We start from the raw sequence: 14,157 nt of genomic DNA on the forward strand, positions 1-14,157 counted from the left end.
AAGTCACGGGGGGGCATGGCCCAGCCCAGCCCTCCTGCTGGGGATGCCACTCGCCCCTGCGCCCCCAGCTGTGGGCAAAGCAGCCCCCCCGTGTCCATTCTCACCAGGGATGGGGATGTGGGCCGGGGGTAAGGCACGTGGGGCCCAGTACCCAGGTTGGCCTCACAGGAAAGGGGGGGGTTGGCTGGAGGCTATGGGGTGCTGAGCAGGGGGCGCCCCACCCCAACAGCAGAGAGTGGCCCAACCCCCCTGAGCTGCTTGGGGGGGAGGGGGTAGGGCTCCCTCGTGGAGGGGGGCTGAGCTGCCTCCCTCCCCCAGCTAGCCGGACCCAGGGAGGGCAGGTTGGGCTGGGGGTGGGGGGCTCCCAGTGGCTCCGGGTCCCATGGGCTACTGGCTGCTTGTGACATCACAGCTGCCTGCAGGGCCCCAGCTCACAGGGGGGGGTGAGGCCAGCTGGGCCCAGAGAGCAAGCTGCCCCCACCAGGGATGGGGTGTGGGGGGGAAGAGGAGCCCACAGAACACAAAGCCCCAAGTAGCGGGACTGTCCCTGTAAAACCAGGGACATCTGGTCACCCCAGCAGGGCCAGTCCCCCCCGACTCCACCCCCCTGCCCCAAATCAGAGACTGGGAACATTAAATACATTTTAATGCATATTAATGAGGCGGCTGCAGCCTCAGTTCCCTCCCCCAGCCAGCCAGCCAGCCCCATGGGGGAGGGGCTGTGCACACGTCTGCAGGGGAGCTGGGCTGTTTTGGGGGGGCTGCAGCTGCATGGGCAGGGGCATGGAGCCAATTCCAGGCCCAGGGGCTGGTTAGCAAGGAGAAGCCGTTAGAGCTGAAATAAGGGGATCCCCAGGCCCATCCCCCTCCCCTTCAGTGTCACCTGTGCCAAAATAATTCCAGTTTTTCGTCCCGAAGCCCCCCTGGGTTCAGCCTTTGCTCTGAAGCCTGGCTGAGGACAGCTCAGCCGCTCGCCCCACACCACGGGCCCAAGAGCCCACAGGCTGCCCCGCTCCCTGTGCTGTGTCTGTCTGGGGCCAGGGGCAGCTCCCGGGGGAGGGATGAGTTCAGCACCTGTGGGGCAGGCCCTTGGCTCAGGGTTCAGTGCAGCCGGGGGAGCAAGCAGACCCTGTGCCCTAGGCTGGGGGCAGGGACGGTTGTTCCTAACAGCCCTTCCCAGCAGATGCCAGGCAGCTCACAAGGGATGGCCCTGGTGGGGTCCCTTGGCCCTGCGAGAGCGACGTCCCCAGGGGTGGGGGCTCAGCGGGAGGACAGGGTGGGGAGGTGCTGCTGCTCAGGATGGAGAACTGACACCGCGGCTCAGCCAAGGCTGCTGCCTGAGCAGGGGTCCATGGGGCTGGCTGGGCCATGAGGGGGCCCCTGCCCAGGGCATCTTCCCCATCACCTCCAGTCCTGGTCAGGGTGCAGGTGCCGCCTCCGGGCCCCCCCTGCTGCTCAGACCTGGGACTGCAGACAGCTGCGAGGATCCAGGGTGGGGCGAGTGGGGCAGCGGCCCTGGCGCTCTGACTCGGGGGTGGTGCTGCCGCTGCTGGAGGAGCTGGAGTGGGGGGGGCCAGCCAGCGGGCGCAGGGCGATGGCGGGGCCCTTCCCAGCACGCCCCTTCAGCGTGCTGAGCCTGGCGTCCAGGGAGAGCGTGCGGGGCCGGCCCCACGGCGGGCGTGAGCGAGAGGGGCTGGCGCTGGCCGTCTCAGAAGTGATGCTGGCGTGGGACGCGCTGAGCAGGGGCCCCTCAAAGAGAGACAGCCATGGGGGGCAGCCAAGGTCCGGCCGCAGCTCCAGGGCCGTCACCCGCCGCGCCAGGATGTCCGTCACAGCCTCAATGTCATCCACAGGCTCAATAGCTATGGAGCAAGGAGGTGGGGGTCAGGATAAACGTCTCCCAGAACCACCAGCTCACACCTGCCCCACTCCCTGCAGCACCCCCTGCTGCGAGAGACCTGGGCTGGAGTAGTGGAGAGCTCCCCCCCCTGCCCAGCCAGTGCTCCTGCCCTGTTCTCCCCCCCCCCCCCCACAGCACCCCCTGCTGGGGCTGGGGTAGCCAGGAGTTCCCCCCTAGCCAGTGCTCCTGCCCCACTCCACCCCCCAGAGCACCCCCTGCTGGGAGATGCTGGGGCTGCAGTAGCTGGGTGCTCCCCCTACAGCCAGGGCTCCTGCCCACTCCTCCCCTCCCCCCCCACAGCGCCCCCTGCTGGGAGATGCTAGGGCTGCAGTAGCCCAGAAGCCCTGCCCTCCGACAGCACTCCTGCCCTGCTCCCTACACGACCCTGTCTGGTCACTGCCCCAGGGGGAGATGGGGTGTCCCTGAGGCAACAGGCACGTGGGGGCCAGTTTGGTCCTGGGTTTGTGGAGGGGGCACTGCAGACAAACGCCACTTGGAGCAAGGGCCCTGCTGGAGCCTGGGCCTGCCTGTGCCAGGCCAGCTCCATGCGCCCCCCACCCCGTACGTCACCTGTCACTGTAATAGGAGGAGAGAAGCGCCCGAATCTCAGCGGAGACAGCGTTATCCTGGAGCAGGAGCCCCTCGCAGGCCGCGGGCGGCACCGCAGGGCCAGGGAGAGCTGGTGCCCGGGGGCAGCCCGGGGGGGGGGGGAAGAGGCAGAAGAAGGGAAGGGAGGGCAGCGCCAGGAGGGGAGAGAAAGGGGAGTGGTTACAGAAACATACACCCAGGGGTGTGAGTCAGACAGGGGCAGCGAGTGGAGGGTCACCCCCCCAGCAGCTAGGTTAGCAGAGAGTGGGCAAGGGCCCTGCAGACAGGAAGCCAGGACAGACAGACAGTGCACAGACCCTGTGCCCAGGCCCCATGTCAGAGACAGCCTGCCCCCCAACGCTGGGCCCTCCCTGCCCATCCCCAGGACAGGGACCCCAGGAAGCCCCTTCCCCCTTACCCATCTCATGGTACAGGGAGCCCTGCTTGGCCAGCAGGGCTGGGGGCTTGCGTGGGGACGGCACCTCGATCTTCATGAGCTCATCGCAGCACTGCTTCCACTGGCCTGCAGGCAGGGGAGGGGCAGGGTCACTCCACAGCCCCCCAAGCAGCCGGGTTGGGGGAGGGGGGAGGCTGTGCCCTGGAAATGCCAGCCGGGAAGGATGGACTTGCACTGCCCCCAAGTGGCTGCTTTGTGTATTGACACCAGCTGCACTTGGTGTCTCATTCGCCCTCTGCCCTTTTCCCACAGAGACGCTGGGGGCCTGCACCAGGGCACTCCGACTGGCACAGCTGCCCGCCCCGGCTATGGCATGGCCTGACCGCACCGCACAGCATCAGCTGTTTGAGCTCAGAGCACAGCTCCAGCCCCACTCGCTGCTCTGCTGTGTCGGTCTGGCTCTGCCCCCCAGTGGGCCTGGGCTCCCACTGGCTCCCGGGTCTGGCCCAGGGTGCCCCCGCCCGGCCTCAGGCTGTACCCCCCCCGGGCTCCAGCTCGGCCCCACTCACTCACTCAAGTCGTAGAAGTGCTGCCAGAAGGCCTCCATCCAGCGCTGCGTGTCGGCCCGGCTCTCCGCCAGCAGCGTGTGCGTCACCTCCTCCCCCCCATAGCGGTTAGTCACCGACATGCTCTGCGGCTTGTTCCTGGCGTCCTCCGTGGCCCGGATCCGCGTCTCCTGCCACAGCAGAGACCCCTGAGCCCGGAGTCCAGCTCCCCCCCCCCAAAACAGCCCAGCCCCCAGCTTCCCCCCCAACACAGCCCAGCCCCCAGCCCGACACCTCCCCCGCAGACCCCCAGCCCAGCCCCCAGCTTCCCCCCAACACAGCCCAGCCCCCAGCCCGACACCTCCCCCGCAGACCCCCAGCCCAGCCCCCAGCTTCCCTCCAACACAGCCCAGCCCCCAGCCCGACACCTCCCCCACAGAGACCCCCCAGCCCAGCCTCCAGCTTCCCCCCAACACAGCCCAGCCCCCAGCCCGACACCTCCCCCGCAGACCCCCAGCCCAGCCCCCAGCTTCCCCCCAACACAGCCCAGCCTCCAGCCCGACACCTCCCCCGACAGAGACCCCCCAGCCCAGCCCCCAGCTTCCCCCCAACACAGCCCAGCCTCCAGCCCGACACCTCCCCCGCAGAGACCCCCCCAGCCCAGCCCCCAGCTCCCCCCCAACACAGCCCAGCCCCCAGCCCGACACCTCCCCCGCAGACCCCCAGCCCAGCCCCCAGCTTCCCCCCAACACAGCCCAGCCCCCGGCCCGACACCTCCCCCACAGAAACCCCCCAGCCCAGCCCCCAGCTCCCCCCCCAACACAGCCCAGCCTCCAGCCCAACACCTCCCCCACAGAAACCCCCCAGCCCAGCCCCCAGCTTCCCCACAACACAGCCCAGCCCCCGGCCCGACACCTCCCCCGCAGAGACCCCCCAGCCCAGCCCCCAGCTTCCCCCCAACACAGCCCAGCCCCCGGCCCGACACCTCCCCCGCAGAGACCCCCCAGCCCAGCCCCCAGCTTCCCCCTAACACAGCCCAGCCTCCAGCCCGACACCTCCCCCCGCAGAGACCCCCCAGCCCAGCCCCCGGCCTCCCTCCCAACACAGCCCAGCATCCAGCCCGACATCTCCCCCACAGAGACCCCCCAGCCCAGCCCCCAGCTTCCCCCCAACACAGCCCAGCATCCAGCCCGACATCTCCCCCCGCAGAGACCCCCCAGCCCAGCCCCCAGTTTCCCCCAACACAGCCCAGCCCCCGGCCCGACACCTCCCCCGCAGAGACCCCCCAGCCCAGCCCCCAGCTTCCCCCCAACACAGCCCAGCCCCCGGCCCGACACCTCCCCCGCAGAGACCCCCCAGCCCAGCCCCCAGCTTCCCCCCAACACAGCCCAGCCTCCAGCCCGACACCTCCCCCGCAGACCCCCAGCCCAGCCCCCAGCTTCCCCCCAACACAGCCCAGCCCCCAGCCCGACACCTCCCCCGCAGACCCCCAGCCCAGCCCCCAGCTTCCCTCCAACACAGCCCAGCCCCCAGCCCGACACCTCCCCCACAGAGACCCCCCAGCCCAGCCTCCAGCTTCCCCCCAACACAGCCCAGCCCCCAGCCCGACACCTCCCCCGCAGACCCCCAGCCCAGCCCCCAGCTTCCCCCCAACACAGCCCAGCCTCCAGCCCGACACCTCCCCCGACAGAGACCCCCCAGCCCAGCCCCCAGCTTCCCCCCAACACAGCCCAGCCTCCAGCCCGACATCTCCCCCCGCAGAGACCCCCCAGCCCAGCCCCCAGCTTCCCCCCAACACAGCCCAGCCCCCGGCCCGACACCTCCCCCCACAGAGACCCCCCAGCCCCCAGCTTCCCCCCAACACAGCCCAGCCCCCAGCCTGACACCTCCCCCCACAGAGACCCCCCAGCCCAGCCCCCGGCCTCCCTCCCAACACAGCCCAGCCCCAGACCCGACACCTCCCCCGCAGAGACCCCCCAGCCCAGCCCCCAGCTCCCCCGCAACACAGCCCAGCCCCCGGCCCGACACCTCCCCCACAGAGACCCCCCAGCCCAGCCCCCAGCTCCCCCCCAACACAGCCCAGCCCCAGACCCGACACCTCCCCCGCAGAGACCCCCCAGCCCAGCCCCCAGCTCCCCCCAACACAGCCCAGCCTCCAGCCCGACACCTCCCCCCGCAGAGACCCCCCAGCCCAGCCCCCAGCTTCCCCCCAACACAGCCCAGCCCCCGGCCCGACACCTCCCCCCACAGAGACCCCCCAGCCCAGCCCCCAGCTTCCCACCCCCGACACAGCCCAGCCCCAGGCCCATCTCCCTCTGCACAAACCCCCCCAGCCCAGCCCCCAGCTTCCCCCCCGACACAGCCCAGCCCCAGGCCCGACATCTCCCTCTGCACAAACCCCCCCAGCCCAGCCCCCAGCTTCCCCCCCGACACAGCCCAGCCCCAGGCCCGACATCTCCCTCTGCACAAACCCCCCCAGCCCAGCCCCCAGCTTCCCCCCCGACACAGCCCAGCCCCAGGCCCGACATCTCCCTCTGCACAAACCCCCCCAGCCCAGGCCCCAGCTTCCCCCCCCCCGACACAGCCCAGCCCCAGGCCCGACACCCCCCCCCACACAGACTCCCCCCCGAGCCTGGAGCCCATCACTCTTCCCACCCCCGACACAGCCAAGCCCCAGCCCTCACACCTCCCCCCCAGAGAGACCCCCCCAGCCCAGCCCCCAGCTTTCCCCCCCCCAGCCCAGGCCTGACACCTCCCCCCCGCAGAGACCCCCCAGCCCCAGCCCTGACACTTCCCCCTGCAAAGACCCGCAGCCCGGAGCCCAGCAACCAGCTTTCCCCCCTCCCCAGCCCCGAGAGCTCCCTCGCTGAGCCCAGCCCTGCAGGGAATCCAACCCTAGCCGTCCAAGAAGCAGCCCAGGGCAGAGGCCCCCAGTTGCAGGGCGCCAGGCCCAGGCTGTGCGCTGGGACCTCGAGGGGCTGCACTGTACCCAGCCCCTCAGCGAGGGCGCGAGCCTCCGCAGACAAGAGGCTGGGACCAGGGATGCGGTGGGAGGTTGAGGAGGGGCTGCAGGGACCCACCCTGCCCCGATCCACCCGCTGTGCCCAGTGGCCCTGCTGCCCCTGCCCCCTCCACTCACCTTGTTGATGGCGATGGTGAGTGCCGGCTCCACCAGGGCCTCGGTGTCTTGGGGCCGGCGGTAGCAGAGGAGGTTGGAGCCCCGCAGCACGCAGAACAGCCGCACCCAGCTCTGCTGCTCGCCCACCTGCTGCTGCAGCCGACAGGCCAGGCCTGGGTTACTGCAGGGTAGGGAACGTGCCCGCAAGGGGGAAAATGGGCTCATTCCCATCCCACGTCCATCCCCGGTTGGCAGGGCCCCGCCTGATGACTCCCAGCCTGCTTCACACTGGGCTGGCCCCCCGCACCGTCGCTGCCCACGTGGCCTAGGGTCTCTGGGACGTGGAGACCCTCACACTAGAGACTGCGCTGAGACCTGGCAAACTCAGGGCTTGTCTACATCACAAAGTTGCAGCGCTGGTGAGGGGGTTACAGCGCTGCAACTTAGGAGGTGTACACATCTGCAGGGCATCACCAGCGCTGCAACTCCCTGTTTGCAGCGCTGGCCGTACTCCCGTTTTGTCTCGGGTGTAGAGGATCCAGCGCTGGTGATCCAGTGCTGGTAATCAAGTATAGTCACTTACCAGCGCTTTTCTTGACCTCCGTGGAATAAGCAGGTATCCCAGCATACCTGAGGAAGCCTCTGGTAATCAAGCTGGTCTCCTTCCCCGGTTTGCTCTCGCGTTCCCCGAACCCCGAGCAAGCAGGTCTCCTTCCCTGCGGTTTGCAGGGGGGTTCGGGGAACGCGAGAGCAAACCGCGGCGAAGCTGGTCTCCTTCCCCGGTTTGCTCTCGCGTTCCCCGAACCCCCCTTGAAGCCGCCCAACAGCGCTGCAGTGTGGCCACATCTAACACCACTTGCAGCGCTGGTTGCTGTAAGTGTGGCCACTCTGCAGCGCTGGCCCTATACAGCTGTACTAATACAGCTGTAACAACCAGCGCTGCAAAATTGTAGATGTAGACATGGCCTCAGTCACCCAGGGCTGGGAATGACCTCTGGTCACCCCAGAATTGTAGAGCTTCCAAGGCACGAGCCGATCCAGCGTGAGCCCCTGCCTGCCCCAGGCTGAGTGCCCAGCCAGGGACACCGGGCTGGCTGGACGGTGGGAGAAACAGACAGCCTGGGTGGGTGTAAAGAGGCACGTGATGGGAAACTCCACCAGGGCCCTAAGGAACATGAAGCTGGAATGGGGAACTCAGAAGGGAGGGGCCCCGTGTCCCATTCCCCTCCCCCGAGCCAGCCCGTCCCCGTCCAGGAGCCGGATCAGGCCTGGCACCCCCTAGCGGAGAGGGGCCCCATGTCCCATTCCCCTCGCCCCAGCCAGCCCGTCCCCGTCCAGGAGCCGGATCAGGCCTGGCACCCCCTAGCGGAGAGGGGCCCCGTGTCCAGTGCCCTCCCCCCAGCCAGCCCATCCCCGTCCAGGAGCCGGATCAGGCCTGGCACCCCCTAGCGGAGAGGGGCCCCGTGTCCAGTGCCCTCCCCCCAGCCAGCCCGTCCCCGTCCAGGAGCCGGATCAGGCCTGGCACCCCCTCGCGGAGAGGGGCCCCGTGTCCAATGCCCTCCCCCCAGCCAGCCCATCCCCGTCCAGGAGCCGGATCAGGCCTGGCACCCCCTAGCGGAGAGGGGCCCCGTGTCCAGTGCCCTCCCCCCAGCCAGCCCATCCCCGTCCAGGAGCCAGATCAGGCCTGGCACCCTCTAGCGGAGAGGGGCCCCGTGTCCAATGCCCTCCCCCCAGCCAGCCCGTCCCCGTCCAGGAGCCGGATCAGGCCTGGCACCTCCTAGCGGAGAGGGGCCCCATGTCCCATTCCCCTCGCCCCAGCCAGCCCGTCCCCGTCCAGGAGCTGGATCAGGCCTGGCACCCCCTAGCGGAGAGGGGCCCCGTGTCCAGTGCCCTCCCCCGAGCCAGCCCGTCCCCGTCCAGAAGCCAGATCAGGCCTGGCACCCCCTAGCGGAGAGGGGCCCCGTGTCCCATTCCCCTCCCCTGAGCCAGCCCGTCCCCGTCCAGGAGCCAGATCAGGCCTGGCACCCCCTAGCGGAGAGGGGCCCCGTGTCCCATTCCCCTCCCCCGAGCCAGCCCGTCCCCGTCCAGGAGCCGGATCAGGCCTGGCACCTCCTAGCGGAGAGGGGCCCCGTGTCCAGTGCCCTCCCCCCAGCCAGCCCGTCCCCGTCCAGGAGCTGGATCAGGCCTGGCACCCCCTAGCGGAGAGGGGCCCCGTGTCCCACTCCCCTCCCCCCAGCCAGCCCGTCCCCGTCCAGGAGCCGGATCAGGCCTGGCACCCTCTAGCGGAGAGGGGCCCCGTGTCCAATGCCCTCCCCCCAGCCAGCCCGTCCCCGTCCAGGAGCCGGATCAGGCCTGGCACCCCCTAGCGGAGAGGGGCCCCGTGTCCCATTCCCCTCCCCCCAGCCAGCCCGTCCCCGTCCAGGAGCCGGATCAGGCCTGGCACCCCCTAGCGGAGAGGGGCCCCGTGTCCAATGCCCTCCCCAGCACAGCCTCTCCAAGCTGGGATCCAAACTTACCTGCAATTTCAAGAAGCCACACATCATCTGCTGGGCCATGCAGTTGGGCTGGGCAGCCAGGCGGCAGCACATGCTGCCATAGAGGGGCAGCCAGAAGGATCTCTCCTCTGCGGGGGAGACGGGGCATCAGCGGGGTTACGCGGGGGTCTGTGGGGTGCAGCGAGGGGCCAAGCGGCCAACAGAACTCCCTGCAGGTATCACCAGTACTGCCAACCCCATGCCCTGCCTCCCTGCTCCCCCACCCGCCATCCCTGCACCCCCCTTCCCTGCACCCTTACCATTGCTGGTGATGGCCAAGTCATGGGTGCGGAAGCTGTCCTGAACCTCGGCCAGTGAGAGCACGGTATGGGCTAGCAGGTGGTACTTGGGGCCCCTGAAAGGGGGGAGAGGGGGTTAGGGTCCAGCGGGCCTCGGGGTGCATGGCAATGAAAGGGTGACGGGTACTCACGCCACGCTGGGGGCCGGCAGCAGGAGGGGGCTGCTCCCCCCATTACTCACGGGGCTCCCTGGGGCCCCGTCCAACGCCGCGCGCAGCCGCTTCCCGGAGGAACGTCCCAGCGAGCTGCTCAGTTTGCTGGCCAGCTTCTTTGGGGTGTTACCGAGCGCAGAGTCCTCCTCCAGCCCAGCGCTGTACAGCTCCACCTTCAGCTCGAAGTCTGGGCCTGCCTCCGTGCTGCCGGGGACAGAGCAATCAGAGCCCGGCTACCGCGGGGAGCGCCAGGCCAGGCCACCCTGGCCTCTGCTAGCAGGGGCACGATCCCTGGGTGGGGGGCTCCCGCTTACTCCAGTCCCACCTCTCCCAGCAGGGGGCGCTGTGGGGAGTAGGGCAGGAGCGCTGGCTGCGGGGACGGGCTCCCGGCTACCCCAGTCCCACCCCTCCCAGCAGGGGGCGCTGTGGGGAGCAGGGCAGGAGCCCTGGCTGTGGGGGGAGCTCCTGGCTACCCCAGTCCCACCTCTCCCAGCAGGGGGCGCTGTGGGGAGTGGGGCAGGAGCCCTGGCTGTGGGGGGAGCTCCCGGCTACCCCAGTCCCACCTCTCCCAGCAGGGGGCGCTGTGGGGAGTGGGGCAGGAGCCCTGGCTGTGAGGGGAGCTCCTGGCTACCCCAGTCCCACCTCTCCCAGCAGAGGGCGCTGTGGGGAGTGGGGCAGGAGCCCTGGCTGTGGGGGGAGCTCCTGGCTACCCCAGTCCCACCTCTCCCAGCAGGGGGCGCTGTGGGGAGTGGGGCAGGAGCCCTGGCTGTGAGGGGAGCTCCTGGCTACCCCAGTCCCACCTCTCCCAGCAGAGGGCGCTGTGGGGAGTGGGGCAGGAGCCCTGGCTGTGGGGGGAGCTCCTGGCTACCCCAGTCCCACCTCTCCCAGCAGGGGGCGCTGTGGGGAGTGGGGCAGGATCGCTGGCTGTGGGGACAGGCTCCCGGCTACCCCGACCTCTCCCAGCAGGGGTGCTGTAAGGTGCAGGGAGGGGTGCTGGCTGTGGGGGTCTCTGGGAACACGCCCCCCTGGGGAGGGGTAGCTGCTGCACAGGGAAGCCCTGGGGCCGGTTACTCACAAGAGGACCCCGTTCTCGAAGCAGATGTCAGTGAGCGTCCGGTCCACCAGCACCATCTCGGTGTCATAGATCTCCACACCGAGCTGCAGCAGGCAGAACACGGCACAGCGATGCAGGTCTGGGCAGGAGGGAACACGCCAGCGTCAGAGAGAACCCCAACCCCTGCAGGGGGCCCGCAGGGCCCAGCCCCATCCCTCACACTCACCTCCCTTGTTTTTGAAATACTCCGTATCCTTCCACATCAAGGGGATCCGGAGATCTGGGGAGGGAGGAGAGATGCCAGACAGCTGGGGGTGGCAACCAATGGGGGAAAGAGGCACCGAGTACGCATGGGGTGGGTGCTGCTGGGCACAGGGCAGATCTGAATAACAATACAGATTTGCTGGGTCTCTGAGTGACCCCCAGCCCCCAGGCTGAGCTGAGGGCAGCTCCCCCCGCCCCTCACTCCCAGCAGCTTCCTCCTCTTTCCATCCTCTGCTGCTCTCCAGACCAAAGCCAGGAGCACCCTAAACGCCCCCCCGAGATGCTGCCCACTCAGAAGTCACCCTGCCCGGCTCTCGCAGCTGGGCTTGAACTGATGAGGACAGGGCGCCGGTCTGCAGGGTTGGGACACACCATGGGCAGGCAGAGAGCGAGTGCTGGTCTGCAGGGCTGGGATGTGGCTGTGGGGCAGGCAGAGAGCGGGTGCTGGTCTGCAGGGCTGGGACACACTATGGGCAGGCAGAGAGCGAGCGCCGGTCTGAAGGGTTGGGACACACCATGGGCAGGCAGAGAGCGGGCGCCGGTCTGCAGGGCTGGGACACACTATGGGCAGGCAGAGATCGAGCGCCGGTCTGCAGGGCCGGGACATGGCAGTGGGGCAGGCAGAGAGCGAGTGCCGGTCTTCAGGGGTGGGATGCGGCCGTGGGGCAGGCAGAGAGCGGGTGCCGGTCTGCAGGGCTGGGACACACTATGGGCAGGCAGAGAGCGGGTGCCAGTCTTCAGGGGTGGGATGCGGCCATGGGGCAGGCAGAGAGCGGGTGCTGGTCTGCAGGGCTGGGACACACTATGGGCAGGCAGAGAGCGGGTGCCGGTCTTCAGGGGTGGGATGCAGCCGTGGGCCAGGCAGAGAGCGGGTGCCGGTCTGCAGGGTTGGGATGCGGCTGTGGGGCAGGCAGAGAGCGGGCGCCGGTCTGCAGGGCTGGGACACACCGTGGGCAGGCAGAAAGCGGGCGCTGGTCTGCAGGGCTGGGACACTCTATGGGCAGGCAGAAAGCGGGCGCTGGTCTGCAGGGCTGGGACACGTCGTGGGGCAGGCAGAGAGCGGGTGCCGGTCTGCAGGGCTGGGATGCGGCCGTGGGGCAGGCAGAGAGCGGGCACCGGTCTGCAGGGCTGGGACACGCCATGGGCAGGCAGAGAGCGGGCGCCGGTCTGCAGGGCTGGGATGCAGCTGTGGGGCAGGCAGAGAGCGGGCGCCGGTCTGCAGGGCTGGGACACACCATGAGGCAGGCAGAGAGCGAATGCCGATCTGCAGGGCTGGGACACGCCGTGGGGCAGGCAGAGAGCGGGCGCTGGTCTGCAGGGCTGGGACACGCCGTGGGGCAGGCAGAGAGCGGGCGCCGGTCTGCAGGGCTGGGACACGCCGTGGGGCAGGCAGAGAGCGGGCGCCGGTCTGCAGGGCTGGGACACGCCGTGGGGCAGGCAGAGGGCGGGCGCCGGTCTGCAGGGCTGGGACACGCCGTGGGGCAGGCAGAGAGCGGGCGCCGGTCTGCAGGGCCAGGCTGGGGCAGGCAGAGAGCGGGCGCCGGTCTGCAGGGCTGGGACACGCCGTGGGGCAGGCAGAGAGCGGGCGCCGGTCTGCAGGGCTGGGACACGCCGTGGGGCAGGCAGAGAGCAGGTGCTGGTCTGCAGGGCTGGGACACGCCGTGGGAAGGCAGAGAGCGGGCGCCGGTCTGCAGGGGTGGGATGCAGCCGTGGGGCAGGCAGAGAGCGGGCGCCGGTCTGCAGGGCTGGGACATGCCGTGGGGCAGGCAGAGAGCGGGCGCCGGTCTGCAGGGGTGGAACATGCCGTGGGGCAGGCAGAGAGCGGGCGCCGGTCTGCAGGGCTGGGACACACCGTGGGGCAGGCAGAGAGCGGGTGCTGGTCTGCAGGGCTGGGACACGCCGTGGGAAGGCAGAGAGCGGGCGCCGGTCTGCAGGGGTGGGATGCAGCCGTGGGGCAGGCAGAGAGCGGGCGCCGGTCTGCAGGGGTGGGATGCAGCCGTGGGGCAGGCAGAGAGCGGGCGCCGGTCTGCAGGGGTGGAACATGCCGTGGGGCAGGCAGAGAGTGGGCGCCGGTCTGCAGGGCTGGGACATGCCGTGGGGCAGGCAGAGAGCGGCCGCTGGGCCGTGGCGAGATTGGACCAGGACACCCTCACCCCGAGCTCAGCCGTAGCCTTGAGCTGCAGAGTCCCACAGGCCCGGTTGTCCCCAGCAGACGTCCCAGCTCGGGGCCCCCAGCGGAGCTCCGGGAGCCGGCACCTCCCCACCTCTGGCACTAATCACTCTGAGGAAGTTTGGTCTCTTCTCCTTGCAGACCTGCTGCCCCCGCCCCCGGCACACACCCACTCCCCGTACCTGACACGCAGACCTTTCCCCTGCAGGGCAAGCGATCGTCCATGGGGCCAGCGTCCGAGGGGCTGCAGAGGAAGCACAGAGCTGTGACCAACATCCAGTGCCGCACGTCTGCCCTACTCCCGCATCCCAGCTTCCCCCAGCCTCCGTCCCCAGGTCCCTGTGCCCGGTCACGGCGTCCTCACCGCCGGGCCGTCCTCTGCGCCACCTGCGCCTCCTTCATGCGCTGCAGCTCGGCCATGTAGGCCATGATGCGGCTGTTGCAGACCAGGAGGCTCTTGGTTGCCTCCAGCGCCTGCTCCCGCTGTGTACAGGCTGCCAGCAGCTTGCAGGCACCTTCGCGCATCCGGAGCTCATGGTCAATCTTCTTCTGGATGTCCGTGTCCTGGGGAGACGGGAGGGGTCAGTGGGGCTGAGGGCACTGGGGGCAGGGCCAGTGGGGCTATGGGCAGCAGGGGAGATGGGGAGGGGTCAGTGGGGCTGGAGGCACTGGGGGCGGGGCCAGTGGGGCTATGGGCAGCGGGGGAGGTGGGGCGGGGTCAGTGGGGCTGGAGGTATGGGGAGTGGGGCCATAGGCACTGGGGGAGATGGGGCAGGGTCAGTGGGGCTGGGCACACAAGGATGAGACAACGGGGCTGGAGGCACCAGGGGGCAGGGCCAATGGGGCCGTGGGCACCAGGAAAGGTGGGGTGGGGCCAGGGAACCTGGGGGTACTGGGGGTGGGGCCAGTGGGGCTCTGGGCACCAGAGGCAGGGCCAAGGCTAATGGGGTCAGTGGGCACTGGGGGCAGGGGCAGTGGGGCTGTAGGCACTGGGGGTTGGGGCATGAGTGGGCAAGGGCGGGGTAGGGCAACTGTGGGCACCATGGGGAGAGGAAGGGGTTGGGGAGAAGCATTAAGGGGGGTAAACACGCAGAGCTGGCCCATATAGCACCTGGGGGGCCAGCCCCACAAAGGAT

The 14,157-nt window shown here is 69.6% G+C and overlaps 1 protein-coding gene across 7 annotated transcripts in view; it reads right to left on the reverse strand.

Moving 5' to 3' along the window:
• Positions 1–1,212: 1,212 nt before the first annotated feature.
• Positions 1,213–14,157, reverse strand: part of RTKN (rhotekin) — a 41,329-nt gene continuing 28,384 nt past the window's right edge. For 3 of the 7 annotated variants that reach the window (XM_050944910.1, XM_050944913.1, XM_050944915.1), the window contains 11 exons: positions 13,386–13,585; positions 13,204–13,265; positions 10,814–10,867; positions 10,609–10,726; positions 9,513–9,737; positions 9,343–9,437; positions 9,065–9,171; positions 6,570–6,701; positions 3,459–3,621; positions 2,907–3,011; positions 1,213–1,862 (listed from right to left, as the gene is read on the reverse strand). In XM_050944910.1, the coding sequence (XP_050800867.1) occupies positions 1,456–1,862; positions 2,907–3,011; positions 3,459–3,621; positions 6,570–6,701; positions 9,065–9,171; positions 9,343–9,437; positions 9,513–9,737; positions 10,609–10,726; positions 10,814–10,867; positions 13,204–13,265; positions 13,386–13,585 (1,668 nt within the window). In that variant the 3' untranslated portion in view covers positions 1,213–1,455. Of the gene's footprint in view, positions 1,863–2,466; positions 2,580–2,906; positions 3,012–3,458; positions 3,622–6,569; positions 6,702–9,064; positions 9,172–9,342; positions 9,438–9,512; positions 9,738–10,608; positions 10,727–10,813; positions 10,868–13,203; positions 13,266–13,385; positions 13,586–14,157 lie in introns of those variants that run through there. The other 4 variants (XM_050944911.1, XM_050944914.1, XM_050944916.1 and 1 more) reach the window with 3 other exon arrangements.

This window comes from Gopherus flavomarginatus, chromosome 3 (genome assembly GCF_025201925.1).
Source record: "Gopherus flavomarginatus isolate rGopFla2 chromosome 3, rGopFla2.mat.asm, whole genome shotgun sequence".
Classification (NCBI taxonomy): Eukaryota; Metazoa; Chordata; order Testudines; family Testudinidae; genus Gopherus; species Gopherus flavomarginatus.